General features: G+C 44.9%; 1 protein-coding gene across 9 annotated transcripts in view; it reads left to right on the plus strand.

Annotated features, from left to right (window-relative positions):
• Nucleotides 1-17,073, plus strand: part of MARK3 (microtubule affinity regulating kinase 3) — a 113,891-nt gene extending 96,818 nt beyond the window's left edge. For 5 of the 9 annotated variants that reach the window (XM_045448350.1, XM_045448353.1, XM_045448358.1 and 2 more), the window contains 4 exons: nucleotides 7,722-7,979; nucleotides 12,748-12,774; nucleotides 14,068-14,112; nucleotides 16,529-17,073. In XM_045448350.1, the coding sequence (XP_045304306.1) occupies nucleotides 7,722-7,979; nucleotides 12,748-12,774; nucleotides 14,068-14,112; nucleotides 16,529-16,874 (676 nt within the window). In that variant the 3' untranslated portion in view covers nucleotides 16,875-17,073. The remainder of the gene's footprint in view (nucleotides 1-7,721; nucleotides 7,980-12,747; nucleotides 12,775-14,067; nucleotides 14,113-16,528) is intronic. The other 4 variants (XM_045448355.1, XM_045448356.1, XM_045448352.1 and 1 more) reach the window with 3 other exon arrangements.
• The last annotated feature ends 1,921 nt before the right edge of the window (nucleotides 17,074-18,994 follow it).

An 18,994-nucleotide genomic window follows, 5' to 3' on the forward strand; every position in this document is an offset into this window, starting at 1 on the left:
GTGTGGCATCAGAATGGTTTCTTTTTTTCTGACATTTACTCTCTGATACTGCATTGTATGGTTTCTGTTCCGTTTAGATCTCACTAGTCAAATGTTTGATCACTAACTTCTGTGACAGCCTGAACAAAAATTCTTCTTTCCTTTTTCATCCTTAAAACCAGACTGTTTATAATTTCTCTCTTCCATACACCACTGAACTCTGAATTTGACATGAAGGTAAAAGCTTATTGTGGAAGATTATGTTGACTTTTCAGAGCATTTTTAGAAATATTTACATTTTAGTGCTCTCTTGTCTGATTCCTATTTGTGTGCTTGTTTTAACACCTTTTCTTTATGATTAAAATCTATTAATAACTTGAGTATATTATAGTAGCTGTGCTAGATAGCTTACAAATATGATTGGTATATTTATTTTCTAATAGTATAGTTTATTCTCTAGTAAGGTTTCTTTTATTAGTTACATTTTCAAGTCTACCAAATTTCATCTAGTTCAAGAGGATATCAGTAGGAGACTTAATTAGGAGTTTCTAATATAAATGTTGCTTCATGATTCTTCTTTCTTTTGGAAATTCTTCTAAGTTGTTCAGCTCTTCTGTCAGATGCCTTTTGAACTTTGAAAGTACAATTCTCAGGGCGCCTGGGTGGCTCAGTTGGTTTAGGGTCTGACTTTGGCTCAGGTCATGATCTCACAGCTCATGGGTTCGAGCCCCGCGTCGGGCTCTGTGCTGACTGCTCAGAGCCTGGAGCCTGCTCCGGATTCTGTGTCTCCCTCTGTCTCTGCCCCTCTCCTGCTCACGCTTCCTCTCTCTCTGTCTCTCAAAAATGAATAAAGGTTAAAAAAAAATTTTTTTTGAAAGTACAATTCTCTGAAGTTCAGGGTCAGACTTTTTTTTTTTTTTTTTTTTTAATGTTTATTTTTGAGAGAGAGAAAGAGAGACAGAGTGCAAACAAGGAAGGGACAGAGAGAGAGGGAGACACGGAATCTGGAGCAGGCTGCAGGCTCTGAGCTGGCAGCACAGAGCCTGACATGGGACTCGAACCCACAAACCGTGAGATCATGACCTGAGCTGAAGTCTGTCGCTTAACTGACTGAGCCACCCAGGTGCCCCTCAGGGTCAAACTTTTTAAAAAGGCCGTTAAGGATGAAGATCTGCTCTCTGATACCCGGCTTGTGTTTGTGTGTGTGCACATGCTCTTCTAACCCTTCCTTCCTGCAGTTACCCAATTCACTCTTTGGAAAGAGTTTGAAGAATTCTCTGATTTGTTTGGAGTCATTACCCTTGTGTCCTCCCTGCCGACACCTTCCCTATTGAGCTGACTCCTCCTTATCCCATCCTAGGCCTCACTGCTTTCATTAGCTTCAGTCACTTAAACGCTTTGCTTTTGAAAATGTTGTTTCTATCTTTAGCCAAACAGAGCCTCGGTGCCAAACCACACAAGATTGGGCCCTTAATTTTTATAATCTCTAGATTTTCTTTTTCTATCATACAAGTTAATGGAAGAACTGTGGAAAATTATTGGAGGGCGTGAATGCCAAAGTAGTCATATTTTTTACTCTCAGAGCACGAAATGTGACTTTTTTCACCTGTGAAATAGATGCTGAAAGATAAATTCGATGCACTGGACCTTCTCTGTGCACAGATGACTTCTTAGGGAAATTACTGCTTTCTTCTCTCTCATATGGATCTCTTACTCTTTAAATACTGGTGAGCTGCAGATGCCGGGGTCCATGTTAACTTCTGAAAGGACATTCGTTTCATGTTTAACCGTAAATATGTGGGATTTTTTTTCATGTGTGTGTGTGTGTATGTGTGTGTGTATGTTTATACAGAATTCCAGTATGAGCATGATCATGCTAGTGAAAACTATGCATGTTTACAACCAAAGGCTGTACGTGCCCCAAACAAGCTGGTTTTCAGCTGTCTTCAGAATCTTGCTGTGAGCAGTGAGCACGAGATGAGGTTTTCAAGCCTCGCCACCGGCCATGTGATCATTTTTTTCATTTTAAAATTAATTTTATGCGTTGATTCTTACTAGTGCTGTTTATCAGCCTCACTGTGTGAAAAATAATGCTAATCAGTGTTGTTTAAGGGACAGAAGTTACAAGTTTTGGCAAACTGTTGCTTTGGCTTGAGCACATGTGAGTAGTTTTCTAAGGAAGACTGTTTTTTTGACACCAGGCATGCTGAAGTCCAGCTTATTTTCTGCTACATGTTCTGGTATAATTATTCTACCTTCTTTTGATGGCAGACTCTGAAGATGGCCCAATTTCAAATTGACTAACAGTCAGTATAAAGTAGGCATGAGAAAGTGTAATTACATCTTCAGTTGTAAGATTCTGTCAGAATCACGTAGGTTTTTATAATGAGCCTTAAACCACTGAGCACAGGCACTGACACATAATGCTTAACAAAAAACTAGCTTATCGAAGTACTGGTAATAAACCATTCTGATGGGAATGTAAAAAATTTTCTGAGTTTACACTGACTTTTTGACTTAATAATTTTGCTAACCGACACAAATAACATGGACTCTGCCCTGCTTTTTCATATGCTTCTAGATAGTTACAGAAGACTGTTTAAAAAAAAGACTGTTGCAAATGTATTCATTTGAATACCCCCGAAGAAGGAGTGTGATATGGTTATAATAAAGCACAACAGAACAGAATCTTTTTTTAAGTGTATCTATTTTTAGAGAGCATGCAAGTTGGGGAGGGGCAGAGAGAAAGAGAGAATCCCAAGCAGACTCCACCCTACCAGCACAGCACAGAACCCGACGTTGGGGCTCAAACTCCTAAACCATGAGACCATGACCTGGGCTGAAATCAGACACTCAACTGACTGAGCTACCCAGGCGCCCCAACAGAATCTCTTCAAATAAATTTTAGGCATTTGATATTCTAGATAAGAGTTTATAAGTGTAAAATGGCTCTATTATTTTATCCATTTGTCATGCATCAAGGCACAGGGATTGAGCAGAGAAAGTGTGATCACAGTTCACACATGTATCTTTACTTTTAATTTTGCTTTTTCCCAGTCACTGAGTATAGTTTGAATCAGCACCCCAGAACATTTCATGTCAGAATGTTCTGCTGTGGGAGAGATGTCCTGTCAAATTGAAAATACCTGTCCTTGGGGAGCCTGGGTGGCTCAGTTGGTTAAGCATCCAGCTCTTGGTCTCGGCTCAAGTCATGATCTCAAAATTCGTGGGGTCGAGCCCCGTGTTGGGCTCCACGCTGACAGCACAGAGCCTGCTTGGGATTCTCTCTCTCTTGTCTTTCCCCTGCTTGTACGTGTGTGTTTTCCCTCTCTCTCAAAATAAATAAACATTTGAAAAAGTAGAAAATACCTGTCCTTTAGTCACCGTAAGTGGATTAGAATTTTAGAAAAAAGATAGTCAGATATAAGTACAAAGCAGTTAGGATTAAGTTTCGAAAATAATTCATTTAATTGCATTTAGGATTGGGGCGCCTGGGTGGCGCAGTCGGTTAAGCGTCCGACTTCAGCCAGGTCACGATCTCGCGGTCCGGGAGTTCGAGCCCCGCGTCGGGCTCTGGGCTGATGGCTCAGAGCCTGGAGCCTGTTTCCGATTCTGTGTCTCCCTCTCTCTCTGCCCCTCCCCCGTTCATGCTCTGTCTCTCTCTGTCCCAAAAATAAATAAACGTTGAAAAAAAAATTTTTTTTAATTGCATTTAGGATTATTGTGTCAAAAATAATTTATAATGAAAATATCAATTTACACTTCCTTTTTAGGAAGGTCTCTGAGAAGGGTCAGTTTCTTTGCTGTGAAGTGTGTGTCCGGTCTTGCTATGCTTCTGTGCCCTGTGGATCTTGCCTGTGCTGGGCAGCCTACAAGCAGCGTGTCTCAGGAGGAGTAGATCAAGCGTCTTCTGCTCTATATGCTGACGAAAAGCCCTTGCCTTCTTCTGAGTCTTTGGGATCTTTTGTATTCTCCAGGGAAGGAAACAGATAACCCTGTCTTCCCTTCTTCCCTTGCTTTTAATGCACCCGTTGATCCCAGCTTCTAATGTGGGCAAGAGAATGTCAGCAGCTGATCAGAGGCATCAAGCATATTGACCCTTGACCTGCCCTAAGCAGGTAATAGAGCACAAAAGACAGTCATATTAGCTGTAATGTAACTTCTTAAAAAATAAAGTATGGGGGCGCCTGGGTGGCGCAGTCGGTTGAGCGTCCGACTTCACCCAGGTCACGATCTCACGGTCCGTGAGTTCGAGCCCCGCGTCAGGCTCTGGGCTGATGGCTCAGAGCCTGGAGCCTGTTTCCGATTCTGTGTCTCCCTCTCTCTCTGCCCCTCCCCCGTTCATGCTCTCTCTTTGTCCCAAAAATAAATAAATGTTGAAAAAATAAATAAATAAAGTATGTATTTGCATATATGTATGTATGTCTATGTATAAGAAACTAGCAAGCCTTTCTTCAGATAGTTGAATCATTCCTCGTTCTACTCTTTCTCCTTACTTCTCACTACTGCACTTGACTAGTCTTTAAACAGAGTTGAAGGGACAGCTGGGTGGCTCAGTCGGTTGAGCGTCCGACTTCAGCTCAGATCATGGTCTCGCAGTTTGTGAGTTCAAGCCCCACATGGGGCTCATTGCTGTCAGCCCATCAGTGCAGAGCCCGCTTCATATTCTTCTGTCTCCTTTCTGCCCCCTCCCCCACTTATACTCTCCAAAAAATAAATATTAAAAAAAAAAAAAAAAAGAGTTGAATCATTTATGACTCTGTGCTGCATCACAGGAGCCCAGTCCAAACAAGCTTAAATTCAAAAGGGCATATTTGATTTCCTAGAACTAAAAACGTCTAGGAATAGAGTCAGGGTCCATCTCCTACTTCTGCTTCCTCTGTAGTGGTTCCCCTGTTGGGCTCACAGCATCAGACTTGGCATCTTCCCACACTCAGCTCTGCTCAGACAGAAGCCCTGCAGCTGTCTCTGGGTCTGTGTTGGTCTGGCTTTGGCCATGTGCCTGTCTCTAAGTCTGTCACTGACCAGGGTGGCTGGGAAACCCTGGGGTGGAGTCATTGACATCCAGAGCCTAGGAACTTGCTTCCCTAATAGCAGAATTCAAGTGTCGTTGCCACAGGATAAAAAGTAGGTGCTGAGTGGCAAAAACACAAAACTGAATCTCTTTTTATCTTTATAAGGTACTCATTTTCAGTTCTTGGACTATATTAGAGCCATTCTCCCAAGTCAGAAGACAGAATTCTCAAACAGAAATGCAGGGACACACAAATCTTGAGCAATTTAGTATAAAGTGCCCATCCTCCCCCCAATGTCAGGACTGTAAGAACTCCAGTTCATTAACTTCTCGGGAGAGCATTCATTGAGCACCATGCTTCCAGGACACTCTTATCAGGGAAAGGTCACTGGGGTAGCACAGGGTGGCAGGGGCACATACTCAGTACAAAATGGGAATGATAAACTCCTGATGGGAGAGGATGACTTCATGGAGAGGGTGACCTCTGGATTGAATTTTGATGAAAATAGGTGCCTGCACTCCAGGCACAGAGAATAGTTCCTGTGAAAGTTATTTGACCTGACGCATGACCAAGGGATTGCACATCATTAGGAGCTCCAGAAAGTCAAGTCCCAGAGGTGACAGTAGAAGGTAGAACCTGGAGATACAGCTTGGCGCCGCTGGGCTGTGGGTACCTGAGGGTGTGACCGGGATGCCAGGGTGAGGAATTTGAAGTCTGTCCTGAAGATGCAACATGTTTTTGAAAGGCTGTAAGTTGATGAGTGACAAGGTCAGGTTTGCATTTTGGGACGTTCATGGCTATATGTTGGACAGGTTGGGAAGTGTGTAGCCAAGACAGGCACTGAGGTATAGGTCCGTGTGGGAGAGAAGGGGAGAAGTGCAGAGACCCTGGGGTAGAGGTGGGGGCGTATATGCAGACTGACACACGGGATCTGAGTCCTGAGTCCCCGGCTCTCCTCCAAGGAGAGAAACTGCCTCTTCGGAGCTCCAAGGGCAAGATGACTTGAGCTGGAATTAAAGCAGAGTGTCCAGGGCGCGGCTCGTCTCTCTGTGCCGGGGGGAAGCTGCAGGCATCCAGCCATGTCCATCATTCTTTTTCTCTGTCTGCAAACAGTTAATTTACTCTTAATAGTTTTCCTGCCTTGAAAAAAGGGGTTCTGTTGACCCCTTAAGAATTTTGACTGTTGTTTATAAAGAAGTGAATGTCCTTTGCGTAGGAAGATTCTTATCTATCTTGAAACAGCATAGGACACTTTGATAAATAGCAACTAATTACTATATGTGTCATTTTACTAGTCCGTTTAAAATATGTCTGTGTGTTCGGAGAAGAGGCCGAAAGCAAGGTGTGCTCATATTATAGATTCACTCAACCAGTTCAGTTTGAATGGAGACATCTCTTTTAGGAAAGGCTTTATTTTGTGCACAGCTCAGAAAACGTTGCCCCCTCACCTAAATATTCAAACAAGTAAGATGTCATTCCCCCCCCCCCCTTTAAAGCTAATATAGCTTGGGGCGCATGTGTGGCTCAGTCAGTTAAGTGTCAGACTTCAGCTCAGGTCATGATCTCACAATTTGTGAGTTTGAGCCCCACATCGGGCTGTGTGCTGATAGCTCAGAGGCTGGAGCCTGCTTCGGATTCTGTGTCTTCTTCTCTCTGCCTCTCTCTCTCTCTCTCTCTCAAAAATAAATAAACACTTTTTTAAAAGGCTAATAAATCTTTTACTTTATTTGCGGGGTGGGGTGGGGTGGGGAAAGGCAGCTACAGGTCAGTAATTGCTACAGAATCCCCAAAACAAGGTTAAGAGGAAGGTGTGTGCTTTAAATAGCAGATAACTTTTTCTGTCACTGTGCCATCATATTGTTGTTTCTGCCTCTGCCTGATCCCAACCCCCCTCCCAGCCTGACAGAAGTGTTTGCTTCTGCAGCTAGCCCTGCCTCAGTGGGTGAGACATCAGGTCGATGTCCATGCCAGCCTATGGGCACCCCTCCGATGATGGTACCTCCAATAGACAGTGAAGGAGGGAAATGTGAGGCTGTGTAAGAAAAGTGCACATTCCTTGTGAAACTAATGTGTACCCACTGCTGCTTCATTCTGTGCTGTGGATTTTATAGTCCACGATGTGTTACTATCTGTTGTCCACAGGTGTTCTTCCTGTGTGTGGTTTTAGTTAAGCACATCCTGTCTCACGGTGTCCTTGGTCGTCTGTGCCTTTGCATACTACAGAAGGCGTAAGAAATCCCCCTCCTCTTCACAGTGCTCTTAGCATGTGGAATTTCACAGGAAACATGCCATTTGTATGTCTCTAAAACTTTTTAGTTGCCTGTTCATTTCATGTTTCTTTCTTTCACAGGGGCAGGGTTCTCGCACATAAGCACTTTGAGGAGGGAAGCAGAGGGAAAAAGCTTGAGTTAGCCATTCTGTGTCCTAGAATTTCCCTCCATTAATCTTGTCCTTGAAAATATGTACGACCTATTCCCTTAAACCCCACGAGGCTCTGTCTCATCATATACCATCTATTTGATACCCTTTCCTATTTAACTTGCCTTTTGGTCCTGAGTTCTATAAAATACTGCCTTGGGTCTAGATTTATTAGAGCTGATTTTGTCCACTGAGGATAAAAGGTGTCTTTTGGGATTGTGGATTGTCGTGCGCCATGTTTGCCACACAGCTGGGCTTTTGCCAACCACGTGACAGTGAGAGTGAGTCTGTTCTGTTCTGCCCTACTAGCACTATTCCTGATCCAAGGACTCCCGTTGCTTCAACGCACAGTGTCAGCAGCGCAGCCACCCCAGACCGGCTCCGCTTCCCGCGGGGCACCGCCAGCCGCAGCACTTTCCACGGGCAGCCCCGGGAGCGGCGGACCGCCACGTATAATGGCCCACCTGCCTCGCCCAGCCTGTCCCACGAAGCCACACCACTGTCGCAGACTCGAAGCCGAGGCTCCACTAATCTTTTTAGTAAATTAACTTCAAAACTCACAAGGAGGTAAGTGCCAGGTGGTGCTGGTTGTTAGCAGCCAATGTAAGAGCAAAAGGAGAAACATCTTCTCTGTCGTGTGACGCGGCTGCCCAGATACTTTCCACTTTGTCTTTAGCTCATGTTTTTCTGGTTTATATATAGAACTTTATACTTTAAAACCTTTTAGAATAGGAATTACAGAGCTCAGAGTCTTCCCGACATCAGAAGTCCCTCTAGCACTTGGGAGGTTGTCGTTCTCTTTAATTACTGTTCTTTTGATCACACATCTGCCCACATGCATGGTTACTGCAGCTTAGTGCAAGCTGGCACTTCGGAAGCCGTCCCCGAGGAAGACAGTGTGCGGTGCGGCCAGCCTGGACACAGAGGAGAGAGACCTCTCTTCTCTCATGTCGTGCCAGCATCTCTGAGGAGCACTAAGTTTCTTAGGGTCTAAATCTTAAAAAACTGTTCTCTCTTGGTCTCAGTAAGTTATAGTAAGAACAAAGTAACTTGCTTAAATGGTATAGTTTGGCGGATAAAATTCCTGATTTATTCTCACCAAGATATAGTAAATTTGCTTGTGTATAAAATCCTTCATGTGATACTTTTTCCCTTGAGGTATTTTGAACTTTATTTCCATAACCTCATCTGGAGGCTGCAAAGGCCTAGAATCACCGATGGCTATGAGAGGAGGAAGTGCCCCTTTGCACCATAAACACATAGGCCGAGGCACCACCAGCTGGGCCCACACTCAGGAGACTGAAGGCCCCTGCACTTTCAGGACTCCCAGGAGAGATTTCTTCGACACTGAGCTTCACCGAGGATTAGTACGTCCAAGGCATCCTGCCGCTTTGCCCGCTGCAGACCCTCTTTTCATCTGTATTTTACTCAGAACAACAGTGGGGTCTTCTCCAAGCCTGAACTAGCTGGCGCCCCCTGTGGCTCACCAGCTGCCTGCTGTGTTTCCTTCCATTTTTGGAATTTAACCTGTAAGCCAAATAACCGCATTTTCAGTCTCCTTAATTCGTCCAGTATTTTTATGTTCTTTTAGTATTTTTAGTCTTTCTCCGGGTACTCTGCTTATTGTCAGGACATATACCAAGTTAGGAGGACTTCTGCTGTCTCTTATCATCGGCTGGAGGCCAGATAGGTGCCAGAAGTTACAGCGGCCTCTTGTTCTCTTCTCGGCTCCTTTGCTGAGACCCCCTTTTCCAAACTGGGCAGAGTGGCATAAAGGACTTTGCCAAGTTTGGGGCACCCACTCGTGACCAGTAAAAGAAGCAGGGAGCTCAATCCAGGAAGAGTCTGCTGACCCCAGAATAATTCATTCCTTGTTTTTAGGATCATCCCATGGCCTGTCCCAGGCCTCCCTGTCCCCTAGTTGCTTCATTATGGACTAGGCTGAAATGGAATCTGTTTCCAAAACTTGGGTGGTAGGAGATGGAGCCTGGTATCATTCACCTGGCTATTTGCCTTCCTGACTGAGCTTCATGTCGACGGGTATTTTGCCCTGTAAGAGCCCTGAGTGCAGAGGGGATATGCATCAGTCAGGTCTGTCTGAGATCTAGTTACAGGTCAGCTAGTTCTGTGTCTTTACACTTTGGTCTATGATGGGCTCTTTAGGTAAAACGTCATATGTCAGGGGCTCCTGACTGGCTCAGTCAGTAGAGCACGAGACTGTAATTTTTTTTTTTTAACGTTTATTTATTTTTGAGACAGAGAGAGACAGAGCATGAGCAGGGGAGGGGCAGAGAGAGAGGGAGACACAGAATCTGAAGCAGGCTCCAGGCTCTGAGCCGTCAGCCCAGAGCCCGACGCGGGGCTCGAATTCACAGACTGTGAGATCATGACCTGAGTTGAAGTCGGACACTTAACCGACTGAGCCACCCAGGCACCCCAGTAGAGCACGAGACTCTTGATCTTGGGGATGTGAGTTCAAGCCCCACGTTAGGTGAAGGAATTACCTAGAAATAAAATCTGGGGGATGGCGGGGCACCTGGGTGGCTCAGTCAGTTAAGCATCCAACTCTTGATCTCACCTCAGGTCACGATCTCATGGTTTGTGAGTTCGAGCCCCACATCAGGCTCTGTGCTGACAGCATGGAGCCTGCTTGGTATTCTCTATCCCCCTCTCTCTCGGCCCCTCCCCTCTCATGTTTGCTCTCTCTCTCTCTCTCAAAATAAATACATAAATAAACTTAAAAAAAATATCTTGGGGCACCTGAGTGGCTCAGTCAGTTAAGTGTCTGACTTTGGCTCAGGTCATGATCTCACAGTTCTTGTGTTCAAGCCCCACATCAGTCTCTGTACTGACAGCTCGGAGCCTGGAGCCTGCTTCGGATTTTGTGTCTCCTTCCCTCTCTCGCTCTGCCCCTCCCTGCTGACACTGTCTCTCTCTCTCTCAATTTCTCTCTCTCTCTCTCCTTCAAAAATAAATAAACATTTAAAAAAAAAAAAGATTTTACTTTTAAGTAATCTCTACCGCCAACGTGGGGCTCAAACTCAACAGCCCCAAGATCAGCAGTCACGTGCTCTTCCTGCTGAGCCAGCTGGGCACCCCTGATTGTTGCCTCTGTGCTGTATTTTTCCTGTGTGCTGAGTTAAGGTAGATAAGCATCCTTAGATGTATAGAGCTATACTTGTTTCTCATTGGTCAGCACGCACGTGTCACATACGTACAAACACATTCTCACATACTCACGTAATCTCCACCGTCCACCTTGCGTAGTAGATACTCTTACTGTTGTGTAGAACAAGCTGGAGATGAGATTCAGAGAGTTTAAGGCACATGTTGAAGATTCTACAGCCAAAAAATGCCGAGCCAGAAAGGTGCCTCCAGAAGAGGCCCTCCGGGGCACACTGCGTGTGCTGCCCTGCAGAGCAGAACGGTCAAGGATAGTGCAGGCTGGAATCCTTGTCCCTCATTCTCTAGTTTAGTGTATTTCATGCATTTCAATTAAAATTGGAGACAGATTTCTTGGTTTAATTAAAAAAAAAAGTCTCAGGGGTCATCTTACTTTACATTTTCAGGCAATTTCCACCCCTAAAGATTTACAGAAAGGTAGTCTTCTGTTCGTTAAAGTTTGCAAACCGAGGTCTGTAGTCTTCCCTGGTTACTGTACTTTAGCGGTGGTCCGTTTCTTCTTGCTGCTGCTGTCAGCGTCGGCTGCTTATCCTGCCCTGACCATAAATGCTAAGATCAGAGTCCTGGTGCCCAAAAGAGGCTCAGGTGTTCTCACTCAGGTGCTGCTCAGATCTGGTGGGAGGAGATCCGCTGCCAGGAAGCCTGTGTTCTGCTCTTGGCTCTGACTCTGCCCTGGGTACGTGTGGCTTTGGAGAGCTGTGTGCTCTCCAACCTCGGAAGCCATTTGTAGTCAGAAGGAGCAAGGCTTCTCTCTCCTGGGGCCAGGCCTGGCCTGCTTAGGGTTCTCAGGGTCACTCCTACCCTATAGGCAGAACAGCCCAGGCATGATGTAGGTGCCTCTGTGTGCCTTGCGCTGGTCCACGGGGCCTGGCAGGAGTAGAGAGCCTCAGTCCCGCTGCTCCTCTTCTTTATACCTCAGGGATTCCTGGCTGAAAAAGCGAGGAAAAGCAGTTGGGTGCTTGACCAATAACCCTGACCTTTCTCAGGCAGAAAATTGGGAAGTGAAAATACCGAAAGGCCTTTTAATCAATTTTCAACTAAAATAATCTTTTGAATAATCCTGCCTTATTATGTAGTGCTTAATTATTTACAAAATCCTGTCATATGCATGATCTTCTCTGCTGCATATAACCCCTCTGTGGACCACTTCTGATCTGATTATGAAGTGGTTGGCTGTTACCTACAGTCGTTAGCTGTTTTTTAATTGGGCAGCATCTGAAGCAATGTCAAAGTTACCAGTATTAGAAAAACCGATCCACGGAATTCGTTACTTCATTCACTCAGACTGAATTCTGTGTTCAGTCACAGAACTGGGAAGTTTCAGAAATGGTTTGACAAGGCCAGCCTGCGCTCGCCCAGGAATGCTGACCACATGATCGTACAAGCCTGATGGGTAGTTTGGAATTTCTTTTGTCAGATTCTGTTCAGTACAACCTCAGCATCTCCTTAAGTTTTAATGAGCAAAGTTACTTCTAAATACAGTTATTCCAGTTTATTACACAGAACATAAACATGAAACCCCCGTTGTTACCATTTTGTTTCCATTCATTTTGCGGTCTAAAACTCTGAAAAGTCCACTTCATTTTAAGCCGCAGTAACTTACTGTTTCATTAAGAAGTGATTTATGTGATACCACTGTAACAGACATTCTGTTAATGTTTAAATCATCTTCCTGAAATAAGTAATGGTTCTCTTAATGGTTGAACATTTTTAAATGAACTTTTTAATGATGTATAGAAGGTGAGATTTTTGTTCATAGAATATTCTGAAGAGAATCAAGAAATGTTACTTTATTACTATAGTATATTGCACATGACTTAAGTCATTTCTTTAACATGGAATGTTGGATTTTATTAGCTTAAAGTCTATCCATCTGAAGAACCTTTAAATTTAATTACAGCTAATGTCAATATTTACTGCTAAATTTTTTCTTACAAGGACAGATTTTTTTATATTTCTAGAAAATTAAAAGATCATGTACTCGATTACCTGTAATTTTACTTTTTCAACAAATGTCACTGTTTCATCGTTCATTGGACAGAAGAGGAGCCCTGTTTTGTTGTTTTTCTTTCTCTCTATAATTGACTAGATTTTCTATTTAATTTGTGCAAGTCATTTTTGTTAATTTTGTTTTTGGCTTAATTTCTTTTAGAAACATGTCATTCAGGTTTATCAAAAGGTAGGATTTATATATACACATTATTTTTCAATCCTTACCCCAAAATGGCTCCTGCAATTAACATCAGGTTTGGCTTTCTAGCCTTGTTTTTGTTTTGTTTTGTTTTGTTTTGTTTTGTTTCTTAAAAACTAAACTTTCTGCTGAAAACTACATACTTACTTCTTTGTAAGGAGCCTCGGAAAGAAGTAGATTGACTCTGTCAGGCGCCCACATAACAACAGGCCTGTGCATGCTCTGTGCATTGTCTTTCTTTGGTAGAATTATTTAGCATCCAAATAATTCTGTCTTCATACTAATAACACTTAGCATGCTTCTGTTTGAAGAATGCAATGTTCAGTAATATTAATGTACAATTAATGGTTGGCCTCAGGCATGCAGAAGGTAAGTGGTAACTGTTGCCATTTTTTATTTCATGAAGGATTGAATCTGCAGAAGGCTTTAAAATGACTGGGAAATTAGCTAATATTTTTATGGGGGAAACAAGCATAAAATTCAGACCTACAGCCTCATTTAGTTTGAGGTTTTTAGAAACTAAGATGTGGGCAGCTGTAGAGCAGAAATGCTTTAATATTTTCAGAGAGTTGAAGAGTAGTATTCTAAAAGCCACTTTCCACCAACCACTGAAGAAAGTGTGTCTCATTACTTTTACTTAAAGCACTGTAAGAAATCATATTCCTACCAGGTGAATATGTTTTGATGATAACGAATCAGGAGACTAACAACACACACATAATGAGGTAGAAAATCTGCCATTTGGCCTCCATGTGTCCAGAAAGCCAGGCTATGGATTTTTTTCTATGTTGATGAAATCAGTGGGTCACAGAAAGGCTGTGTGAACGTGAGCTCTTTATCAAAAACTGGGAAGAGTGCTTTCCTCCTATGGGAAATTCCACTCCATGATTTTAATCTTCCCAGCAAATTTTTCCTCGGGCAGAAAATTTTGTAGTTGAATGTAGGATTTAACTGATAGAATTCATTTCCTTTTAGTTAAAAACCATTACACTTTGGGGGAGGTATTAAAAAGTCAGCAGACCTCCAATTCCAGAGCCAGGCAGAGATGCCCGGTGCGTGGTCGGCCTCCCAGCCTGCCTGCCAGCTCGCACAGAGAACAGCGGCCTGGGCCGGTCACCCCTGGGAGACTACGAGCTGAACAAGAGTTGGCTGGTGACCCCAAGTGCTTTGGATTTGTTCATATTATGACGTCTGTGTTTGTATGTGGGTGGTCGTGTATCGGTCTGTAAGATTTCTTTTCTCTTTCCCATTTCTCTGTGCTTCTGCATTCTGTTCGTTGAGGCTTCCAACTGAATATGAGAGGAACGGGAGATATGAGGGCTCAAGGTGAGGGGAATGATTTTTACTTAAAATATTTTATAGGTATTTACCTCGTGTCTGTGGCAGAGACCATGCCTTTTTCTGACTATCCCGCATCAGATCCCTGCTCTCAATGTAGGGATTGCTTGGCAGAGTCCCGTTGTGTGGTTTGTGAAGCAGGAGCCTGTCGCTGCTGCCACCTCTTAGTGGCCACTTGAGGGCGCCAGAGCGCCATGGCTGCCCACTGGTGAAAGCCTTCCAGGTCCAGCCTTTCCACTGGGCTTCCACCGGGCATTTGGGTGCTAAAATATGCCGCCCTCCTGCCTGGGGGCTGATGGCCTGAAGTGAGCTCTGGGAGTCAGTAGGAGCACTCTTGCTGTGTCCATGACTCCTGCACCATCCTGCTCTCAAGGAATGAAAGCAGAATATGGAGTTGAATTTTCATATTTTAAATTAGATGGTTTTTTTGAAGAACAATTATGTAGTCAGATGTTTTGCTTTTACATTTTGTAGATCATTTTGTATTTCATTACACAAGTCCGGGGGTGGGGGAGTTCGCCAGATAGGCCCAGGTAGGCTGCCATGGTTCTGGGTCTTTTCTACTCGGGCTCATTCCATACCAGTCGCCACCATGCTGTTTTGGGTCCCCGTTAACCCATTTGCTCTCTTTCTGCTCTTTCTGAAGCCCAGCTCTGATCATGTGATTTTTCTGAATGAAAAGTTGCAGGGGCCCCATTACCTGACCTACCCTGGGTGGCCTCAGCCACCCTGGCGTCCCCCACCCTCCCCACCGCAGTTGAGGCAGAGTGCCTGGATGACGGCCTGGCAGCACTCCCACCCCAGGCCTGCCCATCCCAGCCTCAAGCAGGCTCCAGCTGTCCTATTTGCTTCCCGCAAGTACTCAGCGGCTGTTGTGGGGGTGATGCTGTGCCCCCAGTTCCAGTCCATCTGCACACTTGATTATACCCTAAACACATTCTGTGCTTTCCACACCTCCTTGCCTTTGCTTATGATACTCCCTCTGCTCAGCACACGATCTCTCCTTTCCCACCCCCGTTGTATTGGAATTCTATGGGCTCTTGGTAGCTCTTCCCAGATGCCCCTCCCTCCTGGAACCCATTTCCTCATTTCCCCACCCTCCTCCCTTTAGAGGGCCCTACCTGTCTTTTCTGCCCCCGCCCCCTCATGGTGTGCTCATACCTTTCCTGTGCTAGTGCTGTTTCCTTAAGTTGCAGTCTTCCCTCCCTCAACCCCAACGCAGCTTGAGAGCTTTTGCTCATTTTTGTAACCTATTTAGTACCTAAAACAGCATTTTATACACAGGAAGCTCCTGATCAACTTTAGTGGGTGTGAACCAAATTGAATATTTTACCAGCAGGCTGGCAGCTCTATCTAAAGTAAAACCTATAGCCCCAAACCCTCAGCTTTGATGAATTTGCCGATTTTGCCATTGGGTTAAGTGTATTTATCATGCACGTGCAGGGTGTTTCTAATACACAAGAGTGTTAGGTGTTCACCTTCCTAATTGAAACATTCAGATGTACACGTGAGAGTGTAAATAACGGGTTTGTGGCAATGATTAAATGCTGGGGAACGGCAGGATAGTAGACACCTGGTCTTGGGGTTCCCAAGAGAATTGTGCCCGGGACCCCGCTATGACATCACCTCTTAGATGTTGGGACCACAGCTTACACTCTGTGCATCAATACAGCTTGCATTCACACCGGTGGTTTCAGTGCTCAGCAGCAGATAAGCTTTAACGTTTCATTTTCCTGTTTCAGTAGTAAGATAATGTCATCTAAGAATTATTTTTAACTGTGACATCAGAATTTTAACAAAATGGAAAAATATTCAGGTGGGCGGAGGGAACTGAGAACAGCCCACCCCGCACCCAGCTGTGTACTCAGCATGGGGGGGGGCCATTTGCAAGGAAAGTGATTTTGAACCATGTGGAGTCACTGGCTATCCTGAGTACCATCTCCAGCGAAAGGTCATGATGAGCTGAATTAAAAGAAAAGTGGTACTACTGGCCTGCCGACCCGTCCTGGGCCTCTGGGGGGCCCTTTCGGCTCCTTGCCGCCTGCAGTCAGCCTGGAGGGGAGAGCTGGGCTTTTGGAGAGGTGCTCCGCCATGTAATTTGCTGATCTCCAAGGATTCTGTTTCACAAATTCTCTTCTTAATTTTATTCAATATAGATGGCTGATGAAGATTTTCCAGCCAGGTAGAATTTTGCCTGTATGGGTTATGATTTGGAAGGGAGTCCGGGGGTGGGTGGTAGATGAATACTTCTCCGTAAAGGAACAGATAATCAGATGTGAGTCTGTGCAAGAAAAATGTGGAGGTCAGCCATGCTACATCGAAGATGTTGATTATGAGCTAGCTGTAACAGAAAAGGTTGGTTTTTCTGTGCAATTAAAAATAAACCTGCTACTGTGCATTTCAGTCGCAACGTATCTGCTGAGCAAAAGGAGGAAAACAAAGAAGCAAAACCTCGCTCCCTGCGCTTTACCTGGAGCATGAAAACCACTAGTTCCATGGACCCCAGTGACATGATGCGGGAGATCCGCAAAGTGCTGGATGCCAATAACTGCGACTATGAGCAGAGAGAACGCTTCCTACTCTTCTGTGTCCACGGTGATGGGCACGCGGAGAACCTCGTGCAGTGGGAGATGGAGGTGTGCAAGCTGCCAAGACTGTCTCTGAACGGGGTCCGGTTTAAGCGGATATCAGGGACATCCATAGCTTTCAAAAATATTGCTTCCAAAATTGCCAACGAGCTAAAGCTGTAACCCAGTAATTACGGTGTAAATTAAGTAGCAATTTAAAGTGTTTTCCTGAACACTGATGGAAATGTATAGAGTAATATTTAGGTAATAACGTCTGCATCTTCTAAATCATGATATTAAAATATAAGGACGAGAGCACGCCTGGGAGCGGAAGCTGGCCTTTTTTCTACGAATGCACTACATTAAAGATGTGTGACACGCGTGCCCTCTGTCTTATTTCCATTGCCCTGAAAGTCAGCGTGTGACATCATCGCCACGGGCCTCCTGTCTGTGTGGTGTGAGCGTGGACTGTGCGTGTGAAGTAGTGCATACGGAAGCATCTCCTTACACTGGCAGCCAGAGTTGTTACGAGTACCTCTGTGGGAGATCATTTGGTGCTAAAACATTAAAATTGCCAAGGAGGAAAATACTGAATTACTACTAAGAATTAACCTTAACCTTAAGACTAGTTGATAATTAATACAGGTTTACAGTTCATGCCTGTGGTTTTGTGTTTGTTGTTTTGTGTTTTTTTTTTTAGTGCAAAAGGTTTAAATTTATAGTTGTGAACATTGCTTGTGTTTTTCTAAGTAGATTCACAAGATAATTAAAAATTCACTTTTTCTCAGTAAAGTCTTCCATTGTCTCCTAATGCTGTATTTAAGACTCAAATTAAGGCAGTGACTAAATGTTTTTGCCTCCGCCACCAACTTGAACAAAAGCAAATGGAAAGTGTATGAAGGCCTGGGGCCACTTTGTCCTTAGCGTGGATCCCAGCATTTTGTGATTACTAGCATCTTTTTTCTCCAAAGGAAATAAAGGGAGAAGTCGGCCCTCCTGGTGACCTGAGGAGGAAGGGAATCAGGAGCCTCGCGCGCCCATGTGGAGAGACGCCAGGTCTTGACGGTTCTGGGTTGGTTCTCCACGACGTATGTAATTCTCCTCTCTTGTTTTTTGATTCAGTACATGAATCAATCCTACAGCTTTTTTCCAGCACCCTGCATGGTTATACAGAGGGAGTAATGAATTCATCAGTTAGTGTGACACTTGAATCTCATGGGGAAACTGCCACATCGATTGGTGTGCTGTTTTGGGTTCTGGGTTTTTTTCTTGTTGGTCAAAGTATGAAAGTCTAGACAGTCACTCGGTCACAGATATTTACTACCACAGGCAGAGCACTGTTTTAGGTGTTTGTGACACATCAGGGAAGAAAACAAAGATCCCTAGAGCCTCTTGAAGCATATGTCCTAATAGGACGGCAGTCAATAAACATTAGTAAGTAAAGTAGGAACAAAGTGGTCAATGCCAGGAAAAAAATTGCAGGGCGGGTTGAGGCATTGCTAGGGACCTGAGGTTTGGTTGGTGCCACGTTACATGGGGTGATGGTTGGGGGGTGTGGCTTGGCCTCTCTGGGAGCAAGACGAAGCCAGGAAAGCTGTTCAGAGGCTGTCGGCAATGGTTAGGCAAGAGGTAACTGGCCTAGGGAGACGGTGGTCAGTTCTGGATTATGTCCTGAAAACAGAGTCAACCCATCTGCTCTTGATTGGATGTGGATGAGTTCTGGCCTGAACAGGAAGGATGGGTTTGCTGTCCATTGGAATGAACCATTCTGTGGTTAATCACCACTGCTGTGGCCGGGAGGGAGAACAGGAGAGCAGTTTTGAATGCCCGCAGTTTTGAATGCCTTCGAGACACCATGTGGGCACCCGGGACAGACCCCGGGAGAGGCCCTGGGAGCCCTCAGCCTGTGGGTGGGTGGATCCTATTCTGAGCTGGCAGAGCTGGCAGAGAAGCTCCCAGACAAGGGCGAGGCCTGGGAGAAGAGGCGGAGCCGGCAGGGAAGCAGTGAGTTGCGAGGGACCCCGGCAGCCAGGGTGGCGGTTGACCTGACTGTGGAGCTCACACTTCCCTTACTAGAACTTTCGAGCCTCCCTTATTCAACCCAGCAAGTCCCCTCTCCCTCCTCTTATCACCTGAGGCATTTTTGTTCCTTCTCTGGAACCAGCTCTCTTCTGCATCAGGGTGCGAGGTCTCCTCTGCGTGGCCACCCTGTGGAAGCTGGCAGAGGTGAAGCAGAGCTCTGCCAAGCCAAGGTGTGGCTGCGGCGTGGTTCCTTCTGACCTTTACGCCTAGGAGACGTTCTG

This window comes from Leopardus geoffroyi, chromosome B3, assembly GCF_018350155.1.
Source record: "Leopardus geoffroyi isolate Oge1 chromosome B3, O.geoffroyi_Oge1_pat1.0, whole genome shotgun sequence".
Taxonomy (NCBI): domain Eukaryota; kingdom Metazoa; phylum Chordata; class Mammalia; order Carnivora; family Felidae; genus Leopardus; species Leopardus geoffroyi.